Source organism: Haliaeetus albicilla, chromosome 21 (genome assembly GCF_947461875.1).
Source record: "Haliaeetus albicilla chromosome 21, bHalAlb1.1, whole genome shotgun sequence".
In the NCBI taxonomy this organism is placed as follows: Eukaryota; Metazoa; Chordata; class Aves; order Accipitriformes; family Accipitridae; genus Haliaeetus; species Haliaeetus albicilla.
This window is the reverse complement of record NC_091503.1, coordinates 12337553-12355861: the sequence shown is the minus strand read 5'-3', so window position 1 is coordinate 12355861 and position 18309 is coordinate 12337553. Positions and strand designations below refer to the sequence as shown.

The window sequence follows — 18309 nt, the reverse complement described above, 5'->3', positions numbered from 1 at the left end:
GCCTTACTGACCCACGGAGCTGTTTCTAATGAGCTTTTCAGTTATGAAGCCGGTACAGCCCAGTGCTCACGTACCTGGCTCACACTTTGTGCAGCACCGTCCAGAGTATTCATAGTGTTGTTCGTTCTCACATGGCGGAGTGATTTGTAGTGACAACTGGAGCAGAGAAGGAGAGAGAGGACATGAGAACCAATATACCTGGAGAGCTTCAGACCTATCTAGTCACAGTGCTGGCAGAGAGGAGGAAACCCTTTCTTCTCTATAGCATTTTGGATAGCTAAGCAATAAAAATTGCCCAACATTTATGACTTCAAAGCTGCTTTGTAGACACGCTAAGAATATGTACTTGGTGCTGTACACACAGGGACTTGTAATACAGCCAGGTGATAAATAACCCAATCTTGCAATTTGTCATGAACTTTTGGCCTGCTATATAACCTTTTCTTACAGTACTCTATTATTTGAAACCTGACTTCAAAACAATTGTAAAGAAAAAAACCTGGCATACAGATACTTCTGTAGTCTCTTCCACAGATATGACCTCAGACCAAGACCCAGGCAACTGACAGTTTTAATGTATAGCATTAAGCAAACAAGTAAGGTGAACGATTTATACGCCTGAAAAAGAAGAAGTTCCCAGCTTCCCGCTGGGATACACAATACTCCTGGCTAGCCCCAGAAAATATCGGACTTCAATTTTGCAGCTTTTTGTGGGTCCCGCTGTGTCCTGCAGAGATGGTCTCATGGAACTGAGGCAGCCATCCAGAGAGGTGACACCATTAAGCCAACAGCTTTTTTGTTCTCAAAAACCAAAACAAAACCAATGCAAACCACCACCCCCAAACCACCTGAACCCGTTAAATGAGAGGGCATCTGCAAAGCAGATCAAAGCAGGTAGCAGCGCTGCCTCTAGCTCTTACAGGCCGTCACACCCCCTTCCCTGCCCTCGGCTGCCTGTACGCACGGTGGTCCTACGCATAGCCCCACGTCCACAGTTCGCTTGGCCAGGCTTCGGGGCAAGGCTCGTGCTGGGGACCCTGGCCAGCCAAGCACCGTGCCCAGCCCCTCGCTTAACCTGCTTTGGCTGCCTGGGAGTCTCCCGGCAGAAGTCCTCCAGGCAAACTCAACACCTTACAGCCAGTTATTGATCTTGTAATATAGATAAGATGAGTCAAAATCTGGCCTGTAGCAAGGAATCCTTCTTTACTGGAGAGAGTACTTAAAATCTCATTTACTTTGAGAAAGCTGCAATAAAGCTGCTGCTGCTGGTTAAAGGGAACTTTTGCTATCTAATACCATATGACAGCCCTGTGCCTACTGATACTGGTTTCCATTCCTCTGCCTAGCATTCTCCCCTTGTTTCCTCCAAGTCTTTACTTCTCCTCTTTCCTCCTTTTCTAGTTTCAGCAATAGCAACATCTCTAACAGAGAATATTTTTCCCTAAGCACCTTGTCCTCTTCTAATGCTGGGAAGGGTCTTGTAACCTAAAGATGACCCAAAAGGTTGAAATTTTTCTTTAAAACACAACCTTTTGGCCTGGAGTTTGAGCCATGGGTTGGTGCATGACTTGTGTTTATCAAAACTGCGCTAGCTGTGTCAGGAACAGAATAAGTACATCGGGTCAGAGGTCTTGAGTTTCTATATTTTTGCAGGTTATAAACAACTTATAGCCATTTTCTTACCATTACAACAACCCCAGGTCCAATTAACAGTCTAGTCTTGCAAGAAATCTTCTGTTGTCTTATTTTTCCTTGTCTCTTTCTTTGCATTCATTAGCAGTACCATTCTCGTGATTAGATTATACGTTTTTTTGGAACAAACATTGCATTTCATGTTTGTGCAGCACCTCCCAGGAGGGGTGCAAGATAACGATCAGTGCTGGCGAGGCAAGAGGCAATCTAGGAAATGGAAAGCTGGGCCAGCCTGGCAGCTGAACAGTGACACTGCTCCATGTCCCAGGGGAAACACTGAAAATACTCCTGTAATCGAAGGAGCTCGTTTTCTGCAAGGCACTTCAGGTGGCATCTGCTAAAACACTAAACTGGCCAGCACAGGGTTGAGGCAACATTGCGGGACTGAGCAGCAGAGACAAGGTCTTGAGTGACTGCTTTTCTATTCCCGGGCATCTGAAAAGGCAACAAAAGTGATGAGACCAACAATAGGTCCAGCCACTCATTTTTGGCACAGAATATCCTCTTCTTCCTTGTTTGCCCCAGTTTGATAGTTCCTCTTTAGCAGAAAAGACTAAAAAATTACTGAAGTGTCAAACAAGGGCAAAGTCATCCTTTTTAAGGAAGGATATGCAAATCTGCTAAAGAGCATTCAGCTAAAGGGTCTGGAATAATTTCCGAGAATCACAACTCAGCCTGAGGAGCAGCAGCAATCCCCTGGCACCGATGCTAGGGAGCAGGCTAATTGCTCAGCCACCTTTTGGAAATCGTTTCATACCTCCATGCTTTACCATATAAAGAGGGCTATTGTTAGGTTATAACTCACAGCTGCAGCTGCATAAATCTACGCTCTTTATCAATAAGTAGTCTCTTCTGCGACCGTGTCCTTCCCTTTTTCACACAAGCCAATGCATTCACAGAGCTGCAATACTCCCTCCTTTGATTTATGCTCAATAGCGTAAAGACGAGGCTCTTGGCATCCATGTATTAACCTCCATGTGAGCCCAGCCTCCTTCAGAAGGCAAGGGATTTTTGGGCTGGTATGGACTGGCTGGAGCCGCCGAGCATGAAAACTGGGGGCAGAGAGGACAGGAAGGGAAACAAAAGCAACCCGGGGTTTTCTTAGGGTGGGAGCTGAACTTGGGCCCTTTTGCTAACACAGCCCCATTGAAGTCAGGTTAGCCCCCGTTTAACCCTCTGCCAGGGGATTGTGTGTGTCTCATCGTCGAACTGTACGTCAGCTTCCCTCAGGGGCTGAGAAGTACTCGTGCTGCTGGCAGCACGATGACCTTCGCCATCACCAGCGCATTCCCGCCACAGAGTCCTTCCGAGACGGGGAAGTGCAATTCAGTTCGCAGATGAGGAACTCGCACCCGGAGGCTGGCTGGCTTTACAGAGGTGACAGGAAACCAAATCAAGTCTCCCAAGTCTCAAGTTTGCCCTGTAACCCCTGGAACATCCTTCCTCTCATCGGGTCCTGGCTCGTGGGTCAGAGGGATTTGGACATCACCAAGCTCTTATCTAGAGACAGAAGGGGCCTTGATGAATAAGAAGGTGTCAACCACCTCTGAAGTGATTAAGTAAGACAAAACCCAGCCTGGTCATTCCTTTAATGGTCTTGCTATTGATGAAGTTGCCCATTAAATACCACCACCACATGCAAATGAGTGCTTCAAAGTGCTCTAAGTATCCTGTGTAAATGTAATTTGTCACTTAAAAAGTGTGGAAAGCACACAGATTTGCACCATTTCCTAAAAAAAGTCGGCTTTCCTGCTTGATTAACATTACCTCAGAACAAGTATATCTGACAGGGGAAGAGTCCAGGGGGAGAAAAAAGACAAACCCTCCTCCAGGCTTGGTGGATCCAGTTCGGTAAAGCACGCCAACACCTGCTTACCTTTAAGCACATGAGTAGCACCATTGACTTCTTTGGAAAAACAGGCATGATCATGTCAAGGTTTGCAGGAGGACTGTGTTTTGGTCTTGAGCTGCAGATAGCCTTTTCAGCTTCTTTTGTTTTTGCCTATTCGTTGAAAAGGACGCGAAGCAAGAGTGTGCTTGTAGGGTCGGAGAGCTTCGATGACTCAGAGCTACAAAGCACCACTGTGTTACTCAGACCTTGAAAAAACACACACACACAGGTGCTTCTGAAGGGGGAACCAGCAGCATTCAGATTCCTGTCCTCAGGCTTAAGGAAATATTTATTCTTGGTGCCGTTGAGCAATCAGATGGCAGCAGAAGCTGTGTGTCATGGATGCTAAAATTACTTTCTCGCTCAGATGAATATCCAGACAGACGTTTCAGAGAAGATAGAGTTGCATGGGCCCCTTCCCTTTGAAAGAAAAAAATCTGGAAGAACAAGCTCGGGGGTTTCCACAGCCTTTTTCCCATGCCACTTCTGAACAAGAACCTGAGGCCTCAATGAGGATGGCTCATTAGCAATAATCGTAGTTTTGCAAAAATTGAGATGTAAAGGGACATGTCAAGGGGTAACTATCTTAAGATGACACCTTCTTGCTGAGTGTAGTTGTTTCTGGAGAGTATTCAAGTCATCTGTCATCATTTTACTGAGCAAAGCACATTTTTTTCTCCACTTAATATTACAGAACCAAAGTACCTATAGGAGAGGCAACTGTGGTCTGTCCTGCATTGCACACCACTTGTTCTTTACACTCTGGAGACTGAGTTTATTCAAACCACTTGCTTTTGAGGTCCTTAGACTGGCCTGCTGGAGAACTGTAATATTTCTGTGGATTTGGGGCTTTATTTGTCTTCATCATGGGGACTGAGCTTTGACCAACATTTCCAGATCTGAAGCAGCCCTTGCAAGTGCAGCACCCTGGTATCCAGCTAGGATGGCCTCTGCAGTCATCTGCTGCTTTTTCTCCTTCAAATATGAGCCACTCCTACTCCTCTTACAGGTACCAATTGTGTGCCCACAGCCTTCCAGCTTCCTACCTGATTTGGGTCAGCAGTATCGCTAAGCAAAACCCAGATTTCTTCAGCTCATTGCCAGTTTCAGAGGCTTGCCTAAAAAAATTATTTAAGAATAAAAATAGAATCAGGCTCTTGATGGGTGCTGCTCCGTGGCTGGTGCTCCCAGGCACTCTATGGAGGCGCTTAATAGTAATGCGCACAATGAACGACTCTGGAAATTTTTACAATTGTGAGTTTATAAAGGGAAAGAAGAGTCTTATGTTAAAAACTTAATCACAATCACATGGATGCTGAATGCAACAGTTCCTTCACAGGCAGTCTTCACCGTTGATAAAAATTCAATCAAAGCAGCACACAAGGCACAGCTTTGCAATTCCAGTTATTGGCTTACAGGTCTGTAATTCTTCACGAAAATCTTAGATTGTGAATGAAATGCTTTTGGTGATGTCAACTTTCCAGTGACCAGTAAACCACATCACAGAACTACCACCACGTGGTAACATATAGCCGGGAAATGGCAACAGCTAAAAACTAAATATTATTTCACTCTTAAAAATAGGTCCTTGAAACCCTGCTAGAGCCTGAATACCTAAAGGTGCTAGGAGGAACATGAGGGATAAATCCGATAATAAAGAGGTCAAGAGAAAAGTGTAACTTGCAGCCAGGAAGCAGGCAAACGGTGGTAGAAGCCCCATCCTGACTCTTCCCCTTGCCCCTCTGTTTTAGCACGCAGCAAAAAGCAAACACCTGAGCAGCTGGTGCTGCTCTGCCAACGGGAAGGACCAGTCTTCTCAATCTCAAACCCACCAGAGTTATTTCTAGCCGGCAGACTACGCGAAGGAGAAGTGCCGCACTGACCACTCTCGCAGCAGGGCGGTGGGGGTAAGGCAGACAGGAACCTCAGGTGTATCATATGGGAGATGACGGAGGTGATAGATAGCAGGGCTGAAACGGCTACTGACCAAACCTGCGAATCAGCCAGCTTTCTTCAGTGGACTGAAAACTCGCCATCACATGCACAGCATTCATCATTCAGACACAAAGCCTTCTTCATACAACCGACAGAAGGGTACACCTAACATTTTCATCGACTGGGTGGTCGGTAGCGTCTGCATGTTGCCTGCACTTTGGTGCAAAACCTCATGTTTTAACCTACGTGTCCCCACTGCCACAGCAATTCAAAGACTAATAGCTACGAGGTAGAATAGAATATTTTAAAGATGAATCAGAGGGTAAAACCCAAAAGCTAACCAAACTCAAATATTTAACAAAAAGGCTTGACAGCAAGAAAACAGTCCATAACAAGCAGAAATAAAAACTGCACAATAATGACATTACTAAAGCTAATACCTAGATGTACTTGTGAAAAGGCCTGAAAAGGCAAATCTCTTCTAGATTAAACAGGTGCAAGAGCAGCACTCCATAGAAAAGCTTAGCAGTTGCACAACTCCAGGTACAGTCTCAATGGCTCGCCATGAGTATCTCTACACCCATTCACGCTTAATCAAAATAATAATAATACTAAAAAAGGCACTAAAGACACAATCATTTATGGGGAGCACACTCCTCTTGCATTTTAGTTCAGCAGATTATTTTTCTATGCTTCATCAACTGAAGTCAACTCTTAAGAAATGAACATGACAGATTTTTTGGGCTTGGCTATTTCTGGACACCAGACTAGGAGTTCAATGGGGACTTTCTATGCTTAAAAATTCTGCATGTTTATGTACCTTTTCCTTCCAGCATGCCACCAGAGTGGAATATAACGTATTAACCAATTTGGTGTGAGGCAAGACCCTGCAATTGTAGCTGAACTGCTGGGGAGAATTAAAAAGCTTGTAAAGAACAGGGGAAGCCTGCTTTCACCACCTGATGTTCTACTTTGGTTTCCTTCTCCTGGATTTTAGCATTGCACATGGAAGAAATGCTGAATATTCTGCAGGCAGAAATACGAATGGTAGTGGTAGGGCTGTAACCCTTATTTTGGATGATGGTCGTATAGAGGGGATGCACATAACACCCACGGACTGTTCTGCCTTGGTGTGAGTTATAGTAAGAATTGCATGATTGGATCTGTGCCTTCTCCATCATGAAGGAATTGCTGCCTTCATTAAAGGGCTCAGGACTGGGCTGAGAATTGGTTAATTTACTCTTTAGATGTCACCACAAGGAACCAGCTCTGCCAGGGACCATAAGCCAGTCAAGTCAGTGGAAATATTCCTCCCTGATTTGAACAGGCTTTGGCTCGTTTCCATAAGCAGCCTGTTTTACTACCCGTGGTATGGCAGGGGACAATTTTTTTTCCTGTGAGAGCAGATTCAAGGAATCATCTCATCCTTGCTACTGAACAATGAAAAGTTACTGAAGAACATGATGTTCACAAGGCAAAACTATTTGCTGTGGCATAATAACGTGCTCAAAATAGATTCCCTTCTGTGCTACATAAGCAATTTTTAGGACTTCATATGAACCTAGTAGCACATTTTTCCCTATCTGTATTTCAGATTAATGGGTTGCCTAACAAAACTTTACAGTATTTTTTTTTCCGTACAAGACTTTTTTTTCTTTTCCCTCCACTTTGACCACTGACTAAATATATTCTGCACCCATCTGTAGTCACAAATGTTGTTCTTTGTCATTCCTGAACAGATCCTATGTACTTTTTTTTTCTTTCGGAGTAGCCACAAAGTGGTGAGGGTGAATGACCTCATTTTTTTTTTTCCCCCCCTCCTTGGCTAATTGGCTCTTACAGAGTGGATTAAACCGGCCAGCTTGGCTCTTTTACCGAACATAGCCTTTCCTGGTCTCTTTTATCTAGATTTTAAGAGGGGAGCAGCCGGCGGGTTCTAGCAGAGCCGAGAGGCAGCTCTGGGTCTCAGCTTTCTTCTCACCCGCTGCGCTGCCGTCCTCTGCCGCGGCCCCTGCTCCAGCCTCGCCTCCGGGGACATGGCGGGGAAGAGGCAGGGACCCACCACGAACGCATTTGGCCAAGCGGTGTGGGGAACGTGCCTCCACCACGGGGGTTCCGGTGAGGCCGTGGGCAGAAGAAGACCCAGAGAATAAGGAGGAGGGTTGGATGCTGCAGCCTGTGCGACGGTAGCCGGCCGGGGGGATGTCTCTGCTCCCCTCCTGGGCCCGCGTGGGCAGACCTCCCTGTGACTTGGGTGGGAAATGGATGAGGCTCTATCCTGCGGTGATTAATGACTCTTTGGCTTTGTTTGCAGCCACGACATCCTAAGGGCTATACAAACACCAAAGCAAGCCAAGCCCTTGGCCCAGAGAACTCACGCCCTGACAAGGCAAACAACAAGAATAACCATGGGAAGCACTGTGAAGAGCAGCTGAGGTGGCTGCATAGGTATGGGACAAAAACCAGGATGTCCCGGAGCGCCGGGACAAGTCGTCATCGCTCCTCTGGTGCGGTGCTGAGGCCTCTGTGAGGCACCACTTCACAAATATGATTGTGCACTGCGGTGACGCATGAACAAAGAAAAATCAGGAAAATTTGCATTTCCCCAGAGCTGAAGCATCACACCAAACCCTGCTGCCATGGAGCAGACACAACAGCAGAGTGCCCTGGGTGCCAGCGCAGCCTGCAGAGCAGGATTCCCTCCTGCAGCCCACCCTGCGACTTTCAGCCATCGCTGCTCTTGGAGATCCAACAAGTCTTTCTTCTACTACGTGAACTTTGGACCATTTTCAAAGAAGAGTAAGTCATAAAAATGGGCAAGTTCTTGCAGGCAGGCTATTGTGTCGTACAGACTGAGGCCTACCCAAGTCCATAGTGCAACCTGGTTAAACAGCACTTCATTTTCATATTGCATTTATCGCACACAAATATTTGCCTTTGCGCTTTCCGTCAGTAATAATGACCCATTCTCAGAGCAGCTGCTTCTCCGTGCAGGCAACACCAACCAGTGCATCCTTAAACCAGAGGGTGAGCAGCTGCGGCAGAAGCCAGCGCTGCTTGACAAGTTGAGTTTCCGTTGAAAAGAAAGGGGCAGCCTGGGCAAGAAGCACGGTCACAGCCGAGGACGTGATGAACCAGCCATCTCCGTTTCCCTCTTGTCCCCACCGCCCACCTCCTCCGCGCTGGAGAGCGGCCCCTTGCAGCTCGGGGCGTGGGATGGAAGGAGGTCTGGATTCTGAGGTCACAGCATGCGGTGGCAGGAACCTTCCTGGCTCTGGTCACCTCAAACACCTCCTGGAGACCTGGTCACACAGGGAGCAAGTTGACAAGGAGGAGCAGGAGGAGGACAGCCTGGCAGCAGGGGTTACCTTTTTGTTGCATCTACGCATGTACCTAGTACAGCAGGGTCTTCCACCACTTGAACTGCAAGGGACAGATGGGTAAACGTAGCAAAGCGACTCAAACGTGATTCCTCTAAATAGCGTTAAGGTATAAATGCCAGAGGGCACAATTTCAAGGTTTTCGTGATTTTCTACGCTGTAGTTATGCGCACATCCCTTTTAGCATCTGCACTGGTTCTTGCAGAGTGGTCAAATTACATCCCACTTTCCTGAGCTTGAGGGTGCTTGGCATGAGAGTAACAGGCAATAGAAACAGATCCTTAGGGCCACAGTTAATCTCTCCGCTTGACCTGCATTTCTTTTTCTTCTGGCATACCATGAAGAAAGCCCTGTGCCATAAATGATGTCGGTCAGTACCCTCGAGATGGCTGATAAGCTTTGAGTTCTACTGCCTTGTGAAAATGTGGCGAAGGTTTGTTTTGGTCCCATTTGTGGGAAAGAATGAATTACATCAGGAAGGTGATACTTAACATGAAAAGAAAAGTGGCAGAGGTTTCTTAAATTGTGGATTGGTTCAGTTTTATATGCATTATATTCCTTTTATATGAGGTTCTGTAAGATTTTTCACATGTTCCAGGGGAAACTGCAAAGCAATGAAAAACTCTGCAGTTTCCCTTGCAGGAACTGTTCCTGCAAGGGCATTTTGACAAGTGAACTAATTGAATTACAGTAACTTTGAAACCCATGCTGTTAACAACAGAATAAATCCAGGAGTTTAGATCAGATATTGTAGTTTTGCTCTACTGAGTAATTCCTTTGGTCCTGATCAGAGTGGGAATACTGGACCAGGAGAGCCTGTGATATAACACAGCATAGACATTTTTAAGCTCTTTTTTCCCCTCTCATCATAAACACTGTGTATTTTAGGAAGTTAAAAGATAATCTATATTTTAGCCAAATTTTTTCTAGGTTACAAAGAATTCCAGATGCTTGCACTGAGAAACTTTCCCGATAAAGTAAATATTACAGAGTAGTGGAAGAACCCATCCCATGGCCACAGAAGGGAAGAGTAGTCCTTAGCATTAAACCAGGCAACTGGTTTATTGCATATTTGCAAATGCACCTTCTCACAGGCTTTAACTCCTACCTGATAGAAACATTTATGCTTTTCACCGGTGTTAAGCAAGGAAGGGATGTGACTATTCTGTACAAAGAAGCTGAGCAGATCATGCTTCAGAAAGCAAAATAGCAGGTCCTCTAACAGGTGCCCAAGACAAATCACTTGGAAAGATCATCTTGTGGCTGAAGCACAAGACAAGGAGGGCTGAGCTCTCCTCCCAGCAGTTCTGCTCCAAGCTCCGTGTGTGACCTAGAGCAAGTCATGAATTCTCTGTTCCTGTTTCCTCTTTGGTGAAAATGATGACGATGATCATGTCTGTTCTCAGCAGAATTACGAGTACTCATCAACTTACATTTCCAAGTGTTTCTCATTCTTCGCAGGAAATATACATTGCAAATATCACTGCCTTACCACTACCCCACCATATTGTCGACTCTAAACAGAAGTGCATCAGACAAACTTCAGCCCTACCACACCTACTGTCACAATTTGTTCCATCAGAACGCAGCACTCTGATAAGAAGCCACTGTTCAAATCAGTCAAGCAAAGGAGAACCTGAAAGGCTGGCTGGGAGCAGCATCTCTCCAGGCTTGCCTTGCTTTCACATTCTTGACTTGCAGGTCCTGCTTACTGTTGCAGACAGCATATTAGACTAACGGGCTCTTTGACAAAGTATGGCTTATCCTATGTAAACTTACACTGCAACTTTCCTGGAGCCCCCTGCTATTTGGTACTGCTACTTGTCCAAAGGCATTAGCAATGGAAAGTTGCATCCTGTGCAACCACTTACAGACTCAGAATTAAGCACATGTTGAATGCAGTGGAAAGACTTTACGCATCAGCCCCAAATAAATACAAGTTCCCTGTTTTGCATCCTCTGAAAGGCTATGAATTGAGAGGTGAGAAATAACGAAGAGCTCCTCCTGGCTCCTAAATCAGGGTACCCGAAACATGCTGGGAGCTATAGCATGGAAAAGGTTTGGTCAAGAGTTGAGCAGGTTCCAGGCAATGAGGAGATTCCAAAGGGACCAACTGCCCCAAATCTAAATGGCTCCAGAAGGAAGCAAATATGTAATGGTTAGTGACCTGAAGCAAAGGTACGAAGAACATTGAGGTCTGCTCATCATGCTGCATTGATCACAGTCCTGAACACCAGGGCAGAAAAAAAGAGACAGATAAAGAGGATGCTGAGGAATGGGACAAACCACCTGAAAGCTATGATGTAAAAATCACTTTTGAAATATACAGGCTCATTCATATACATATGGAGGACACCTGGAAAGCAGCAATTTAAGAGAAGCCTAAGGACCGAGGGTGGACAGCATGAAACATATGTTTTAGAGGGGGAAAGAAGGCCGGTGTGGTTTTAGGCAACATATTTAGGACCAGGGATCCAGAGGGAAGGCTCTCTGGACTATGCGGTCAGACATTAAATTGGAAACTGTAGACAGCAGAGGGTTTTTTTGTTTTCTTTTGGTTTTTTTTATCTTTTCTTTTTTTTTTTTTTCCTTGAAGCTGCACCTTGCTCTCAGGGAACCCAGCCATGGACTGGTTACAGCACCATGTTGAAGGAAGCACTTAAAAATGACACAACTAATCAAGAACAATGAGATGCAGAGAAATACTAGAAGTTCAAATGAAAGAAATACAAATGGTAGCGAGGCTGCCAAATATTGATTAATGGAGAAAATAAAGTGCCTGTAGCTTGGGATTTGCAAACAGTTTAGAAGGGTCTAAATAACCCAAAGGGAAAGGAATAATTCTTAAGCCGTATAATTAGAAAAAGCAAAGCAAGATTCTGCAAATTTAAACCACTGGAGGAAACCCAATGTATGCCATTCACAAGGCTGAGCAAGAGCTGGCTGTAGAAAATGGTCTGTCTGAAAACAGGGGAAGACCAGCAACGATCCCAACCGTAAAACATGCTGACCATGAGCCACCTGGCATTGCACAAAGCTGCAAAAAGAGCACGCTCAGTTTGCAAACAACTGCAGAACCAAACCTCGCTCATGTCTTTCCCCTTACGAGGAAAGGGCTGCCCTTTTGGGGGAGCTGACCTGGGACCGGGGTTTGGTTCCCAGCTCTGTCACGAGCGGCACGTGAACCTCCAAGCGAGTCGCGTAACCGGTTTGGCCTCAGTCTTCCACCCGTGGACCTGGGGTCACAACACCGTCCCACCTCCGGGGCTGCTCAGGGTTTGCCTGCATTCGGCTTGGCGGGGTGGTCAGAGCACGAGGGGGACTGCACCCCTCCGGGGGGGCTGAAGGGCTGTGGCTGGGCTGCGAGGACCATACACGCTCATCCCACGTCTGAGGTCCAAGCGTACTCACGCTCTCTTGAATAAATCTGCTTGGTAGGGTGGAGTCTGCCTTATTTTTACTCTACATGCAAATTATATCCCTCAACAACCTCACTGCAAATATTTTCTGGCTTCTCACACCCTGCCCTGGGCAGGAGCAGACCGTTTTTGCTGCAGATCCTCTGGCTTCCTTTGGAGCTTTGGGTTTGGGCTGTTCTGATTTTAAAGAAGCGAGAGAAGCTTGCGAGACAGGGCGAGTCACAGGGAAAAAACAAAACCAAAACCCGAACAACCAGAGGGAAAAAAAAAGGCAGGCGAAGCTGTCCTGCTAAAACCCGCTCCGCCAGCGCCGGCGGTGCAAGATGCCACGAGCGCCGACTTGGCCACCTCCTCCGAGCGAAGGACCGAACGTCCCCGGGTGAGACGCGACACCCGCCTTCCCCCTCCTCCAGCTCAGCCCTGGCAGCACAGCCTTACCTGTTTGCCAGCGGCAGCGAGGCAAAGGAGAAGGAGCCAGCAGCCTGACGGGACGGGCATGTCTGGGTGTCCGTCTCTGCCTCCTCCTGCGGCTCCTTTTCCTGCCACCGAAGAGAAACTAGATTCTTCCAGCCAAACCCCCGCGCCCCGGCAGCAGAGCGAGGCACATTTGAGCTAGCTACTTCTCTTTCTTCCTTTCCTTCCTCTCAGCTACATGAGGGGAGAAGAGAGAAGAAGCAGAAGAAGAGAGAAAAAAAAAAAAAAAAGGGCGCCTGGCTGCAGTTCCCACAGCATTTCCTCAGACTTGACATGCAGGTTTTTTTTTTTTCCCCTCTTCTTGTCCCTCCCTTTCCTTTCTCCACCCCCTTTTACAAGAAGTTTAGTCACCAAGCCCACGTCCCTCCTCCTGCCGATGGGGACCGCTTTCCCAGTCCTTTTTGGCAGGGCCACCCATCCACCTGCCTCCCACCCTCTGCGCCCTCCCTTCCCAAGCCCTCCTCTTACCTGGTGCCATCCCTCGCCGTCCGTCCGTCCTGTAACCGCTTTGTCTCCCCACCGCCTCTGGACGTTGCCTTATGCTCTCAGAGGACATTTTGGGCCTCGGCCGTGCCTCAGGCAGCCTCCTGCCTCGCTCTCTGATCCACCCTGGTGCAACCACCCTCCTGCCGGCAACCTGCCCCCGGCACTGGGGAAAACCTCCCGTCCCGTCCCATCCCCTATCCCATCTCTGCTTCCGTGCAACAGCCCTACGGGTGCCAGCCTCGGCGTTTTGGCACAGCTCCAGCCCCCCCCCCCGCCAAGTACTTTGCTTTGGCTGATAGCGGGAGCCGGCGGGTGGGATTGCTGCCAGGGGAAAGAAAAGCAGATGATGTGCTTCAGGAGCTCTCCTAAAACACCCCACGCCGCACACGGGGCCAGTCCCCGCGACCCGACTTGGGACAGCGCAAAGCGGCTTCTTGACCCCCAAACCAGACCCATGGCCAACACCACCGGCCCAGCAGCGACCGCCTTGGCCGGCAAAAGAGCGGCTGCAGCCGGCGGCACGCCGTTCAAACCCTGGCACGGACCGCGATGCCCCTCGTCTTGCAAAGGGAGTGGGAATCCTCTGCGGTGGGGCAGGACAGGGCAGTGCTGATTTATGGAGGCTGCGGATCTGGCAGAGCTGACTGACCGTGTGAGAGACTTCCCTGCCTCCCTGCGCTCACACGCCGCTGTGAAATAAGCCAGGAGCGTGCTTCTGACTTGAGCAAATAAGGGAAGTTGTTCTTTCACTTGTGTATTTAGATTTAACCCTTGACCAGGAAAAAAAAAGTTATATATAAGTTGCTCTGCGTTTGCAAATAAAAAAATAAATTCAAATACAAACGATGAAGAGGATATTAAAAGAAATCCTTTACCTGTGCTGCTGTTGTCTGATTTCTGCTCAGAGGAGCGATGCTCAGAGGCCGGGAGCGCTCAGGACAGAAACGGCTGCTGAGTTTCCCTCCTGTAGCGAGCACGGAGGGTCTGCCTGCTTGGCAAAATGAAGCTATGACCTTCACTTCACCTCTACATAGTTTCCAGGGACCATAAATCCAGACCTTTTTAAATCTTCCTTTCAACACTTAACACCCTCAATGTCCTCTGCAAGCGTTGGGCCCTGCCCAGTCGGCGCTCAAGCAGGTCTCGGTGCCCACGTTCCCCTGCCTGCTCTCCGACACAACACGGCTCTTTGGGTGCAAAACCCAGTGGGTTTGATGCTCCACAGCGGGCTATGGGGCAAAGGGACACTGCACGGTGTGCCTGGCTTAGGGCCTGCTGCCCGTTCATCTCGAGAAGAGCTAGAGCAAGGGACATGGTGATGGGTTTTAGCAAGCCGTAGAGCTTGCAATGGCAGCGTCAGAGCCCTGTTGACCTGCCAGAGGAGTCAGGGTCTCACCACACTTGGGCTGGACAGGCTACAGCTCTAGTACTGAACAGAAATTGAGTGGGAGGCGACGGGTGGGAGGAATGGCCGTGGCACCCAGCTTGCCCGCTAGGCAACACAGGCAAAGCCAACTTCACCAGCGGCTTTGCAAGTTAAGGCTGGAGGCGTGGGTGACGTCTGTGCCCGGCCGCTGGCAGCGGTGCTATTCCCCATCGGTCCTGGAGGGAGCCTGGCGAGACGGCGGAGCAGCGCCGGGCGGAGGTCCTTCTGCCAGAGCCACGGCCACCCATCGCCAAAAAGTCGCAGCCCTGCGCTTGCCAGGGTGTTTTAAAATGTTCATATTTAAGGTACAAGGAAATGTTTCTTTTTAAACAGAACAGTCTGTTAAGTCTCTTCCCCTTTTCACATTTAGCACAATACCAAGGCTATAGGCTGTGTTTATTTACCAGCTGCTCATTCTAACCACAGATTTACAGGAGCAAACTCACACTGTCATGAGCACTTCGACATGTTATCGGCTCACTTGGAAGGTGTTGAGTAAAGGCTCTGAAGGCGCTGAGTAAAGCCAAGCCCTGTTCAGCTCACAGAGGAGCTCCAGACAGTTCAGTATTGCACATTAGCTCAATTCCTTTTGCCTTCTCACCCCTGATCCTGCCTGAAGTATTTCTTGTTCAGGCTGAAATTTCTCTCGTTTTCTACCACTATGTGCAAACAGCCTCTTTTTGAAAACTCAGACATTTTCCTCTGAGTTAAATTTTATGTTTCTGAGCCAAAACCCGCAGAAGCCACTACTGGGTGCTTTATAGTCTTAATTATGTATTGCAGTAGATCATTAGAAACTGAAATGTGAATGCTTGAAAATATGAACTAGGGAACGTATAGGAGAAAGTGCTGTCAATGCTCTTAACTTTATCGTGTATATCATTCTATGTAGCACAAGCAAAAATGAAACGTTTACACCCGAACTGGCTCGTCAGCTTTTTCTTTTATAGGAAAGATTTATTCTTTTCTATTACAGAACACTAGGTTCTCTGTCACCTTTGCAAAACACCTATTTTGAATAAAACGAAAATGCTTGAAATTGGAACGTTTCAAACTTACAGTAGCGTTCAGGTGCCTCCAGTTTCTGCTCACCACTGTGGCATGCAAGCCTAAACTGGACTGGCCTTCGGGATGCTCATTCTAGAGAAGAGATATGGAAAAGCATGTGCAGCCCTAGAGGTGCGACAGAATCAAAATACTCCCGTGGATAATATCAGGATCCCTTCCCTGGTGAAGCCTGCCATGGAAAACAAACCATGAGCACAGCTGACCGTTTAGCAGGTCTGTGGTCAGTACAGATCTCTTCTCACCTCCTTCCTAAAGAGAGAAAAGTGGAAAGTACATACTAAATAACAGTTTAAAAGAACTTCAGCATTCAATGCAATACTGCAAGTTTTGTAACTGTCTGAAAATGAAACCACTTCAGCATCTGTGTAAGAATGCCTCTTTTCCAGGAGCTTGGATAAACGGTGACTTAACTCCCAGGCAAATCCCTGAATTTGACTCCCTTCTTTCTAAAACTTTCAACCTGAAAAGCAAAGGTAAGGAATGGTTTGGTGGATCCACCAGGTGCCTGGGCATCTGAACAGCACCTGTAGGCTCACGTCCCCATCCCCTGCTACTCCTTCACTTTATCTGTGCCGCCGAACTCCCCTGCCCCTTACTGCACAAGGGCCCCAGCCCCTCGGGATGCCCCATTTCCCCAGGAGGGAGGACTAGGAGGCTGCGTGTTGAACCTGGGTCTTCGAAACAAAGTGAAGGAAACCTGGGTAGAGAAGCAAAACCAAAAGGCACGTGGTTGCACCCCTGGATGCCTTTTCACACCACACAGAAAGGCTGTGAAGGTGCTTCCATTCCCTTGCCTCTCACATCCTATGGAGGGATAGGGGATGAGACGAAGGGTTGGATCAAGATCAACGTTTTTCTTCCATTAAATGTTGTAAAGGTTGGTTGGGGTTTCAGACTCCAAACTAAATACAGGCTTTGTAAATATGAGCACCCGTCTCAGCAGGTGAGCGAGAAACCCATCGCATGTGCGAAGTTAGCATAAGCTCCAAGAAAGAGCCCTGTCAATCAGGGGGATGCTTGGGGGGCAGGTGGGTCACAGTGCAGCTGATGGAGCATCAGCAAACCGTGCACAGAGTCTGTCACGGGGCCAGGGAGAAAGGCTGCCTCCAGCGGGCCATCACCCGCGACGGGAGAAAGTCCTACTACATCATCCAGTATGTGGAGCTTTCTCCACTGAGCTAAAGAGAAAAAAGGTAGAAAAATACCTGCACACTTTCAGCACAGGGGGCTCTAATTTCAGCTGAGATCTCTAGCTATTAAAATTAATCCATTAAAAGAATTATTTTATTATTTGCCTAAAAACCCATAAAAATCATACACAAACCCATGCCATCAACTTGAAACTGTTTTCTTCCTGTGAAATGCAAGTTTCTGTAATAGGCTATTGCTCGACCTTCTTGAGATTTTCAAGCACACAAGTATTTTTTATGACGGAGCAACTATAACGAAGCTTCTTAGTCACATTGGTGTGGTTTATGCAACACACCTTTTACAATCCCACAAAAATGTACCAGTGCTGGATGCCCGTCAAAAACCTGAAGTTTGCCGCATTCGCAAGAAAAAGCTCACAACCAGGCACCACAAATGCGTCAAATACTTGAAGTACGTGCAAGCACACATTGAACTGATAGGTTATCACCAGCCACTGCGGCAATAATAATGCCTACATACTTCTGTAAAGAAATACAATGTCATGGTGAATTTTTAACTTTGAGTGTTTGTTCATGCTTGTAAGAGACGCCAACCTGATGACCTCCAAGACTTAAGTCATATATTCATCCTCAGGACAAGAGCAATACTGGCACGAACTGGGGAGCTTGCTCTGTCCTGCGTGGAGATGAGTCTTTAAGGCTGGCAAACACCCACCAACTCCTCAGCAAGAGGACTGAGACCGTAAGTCCTTTGAAACACCGTGCAACACCCCATTACCAGTTCCACAGAGTCACCCTGTCATTTTATCTAAGAGCACACTTAATCTTGAACTTCCTTGAAAACTCACCTGAATATCGAGATGACTCATACTTGGATCAATAGAGTGCATTATTCATCCCTCAGCAAAGGATCAAATCTAAATGACACCTTATTGCCTATTAAATGCTACAGCTGCTTCTTCCCTCTTCCCACTTCCCAATCCCCTTGCAGCATATTTAAAGGGAAGGTGTAACAAGTCCGGCAGAATCACACACACAATCCTACGAGGCACACGCTACAGCTGCTGTTACTTTAGGACTCCTCCTTCACATTGCCTCCACCTCAGCTGCAACTGAAGCTGAAGAAGTTTCTCAGATTTTGGGGAAAGGGAAAAATCTCCATTAAAGTGCAGGGCAAAGAGCAGCAGCACAAGACCGCAATCAAAATAATTTTGGGACACGGTGAGGAGCACATGCAATACCAGTACTGGGAAAGGAACAGCCAGACCACCGTCATGGCATTGGCCCTTAACGCCAATTTGTGAGTCACCTTTTCAAGTCACTGACTTCTACGGTAGAACTCCTCATGAAGTTTCTAGGAACTAGAAATCTTCAGTCTAAGGAAGTC

General features: G+C 47.4%; 1 protein-coding gene across 2 annotated transcripts in view; it reads right to left on the bottom strand.

The window, feature by feature from the left end:
* Window positions 1–13375, bottom strand: part of TNFRSF11A (TNF receptor superfamily member 11a) — a 29783-nt gene extending 16408 nt beyond the window's left edge. For both annotated transcript variants that reach the window (XM_069808954.1, XM_069808953.1), the window contains exons 1-2: window positions 12756–13375; window positions 75–156 (exon numbers count right to left, since the gene is read on the bottom strand). In XM_069808954.1, the coding sequence (XP_069665055.1) occupies window positions 75–156; window positions 12756–12815 (142 nt within the window). In that variant the 5' untranslated portion in view covers window positions 12816–13375. The remainder of the gene's footprint in view (window positions 1–74; window positions 157–12755) is intronic.
* Between the last annotated feature and the right edge of the window lie 4934 nt (window positions 13376–18309).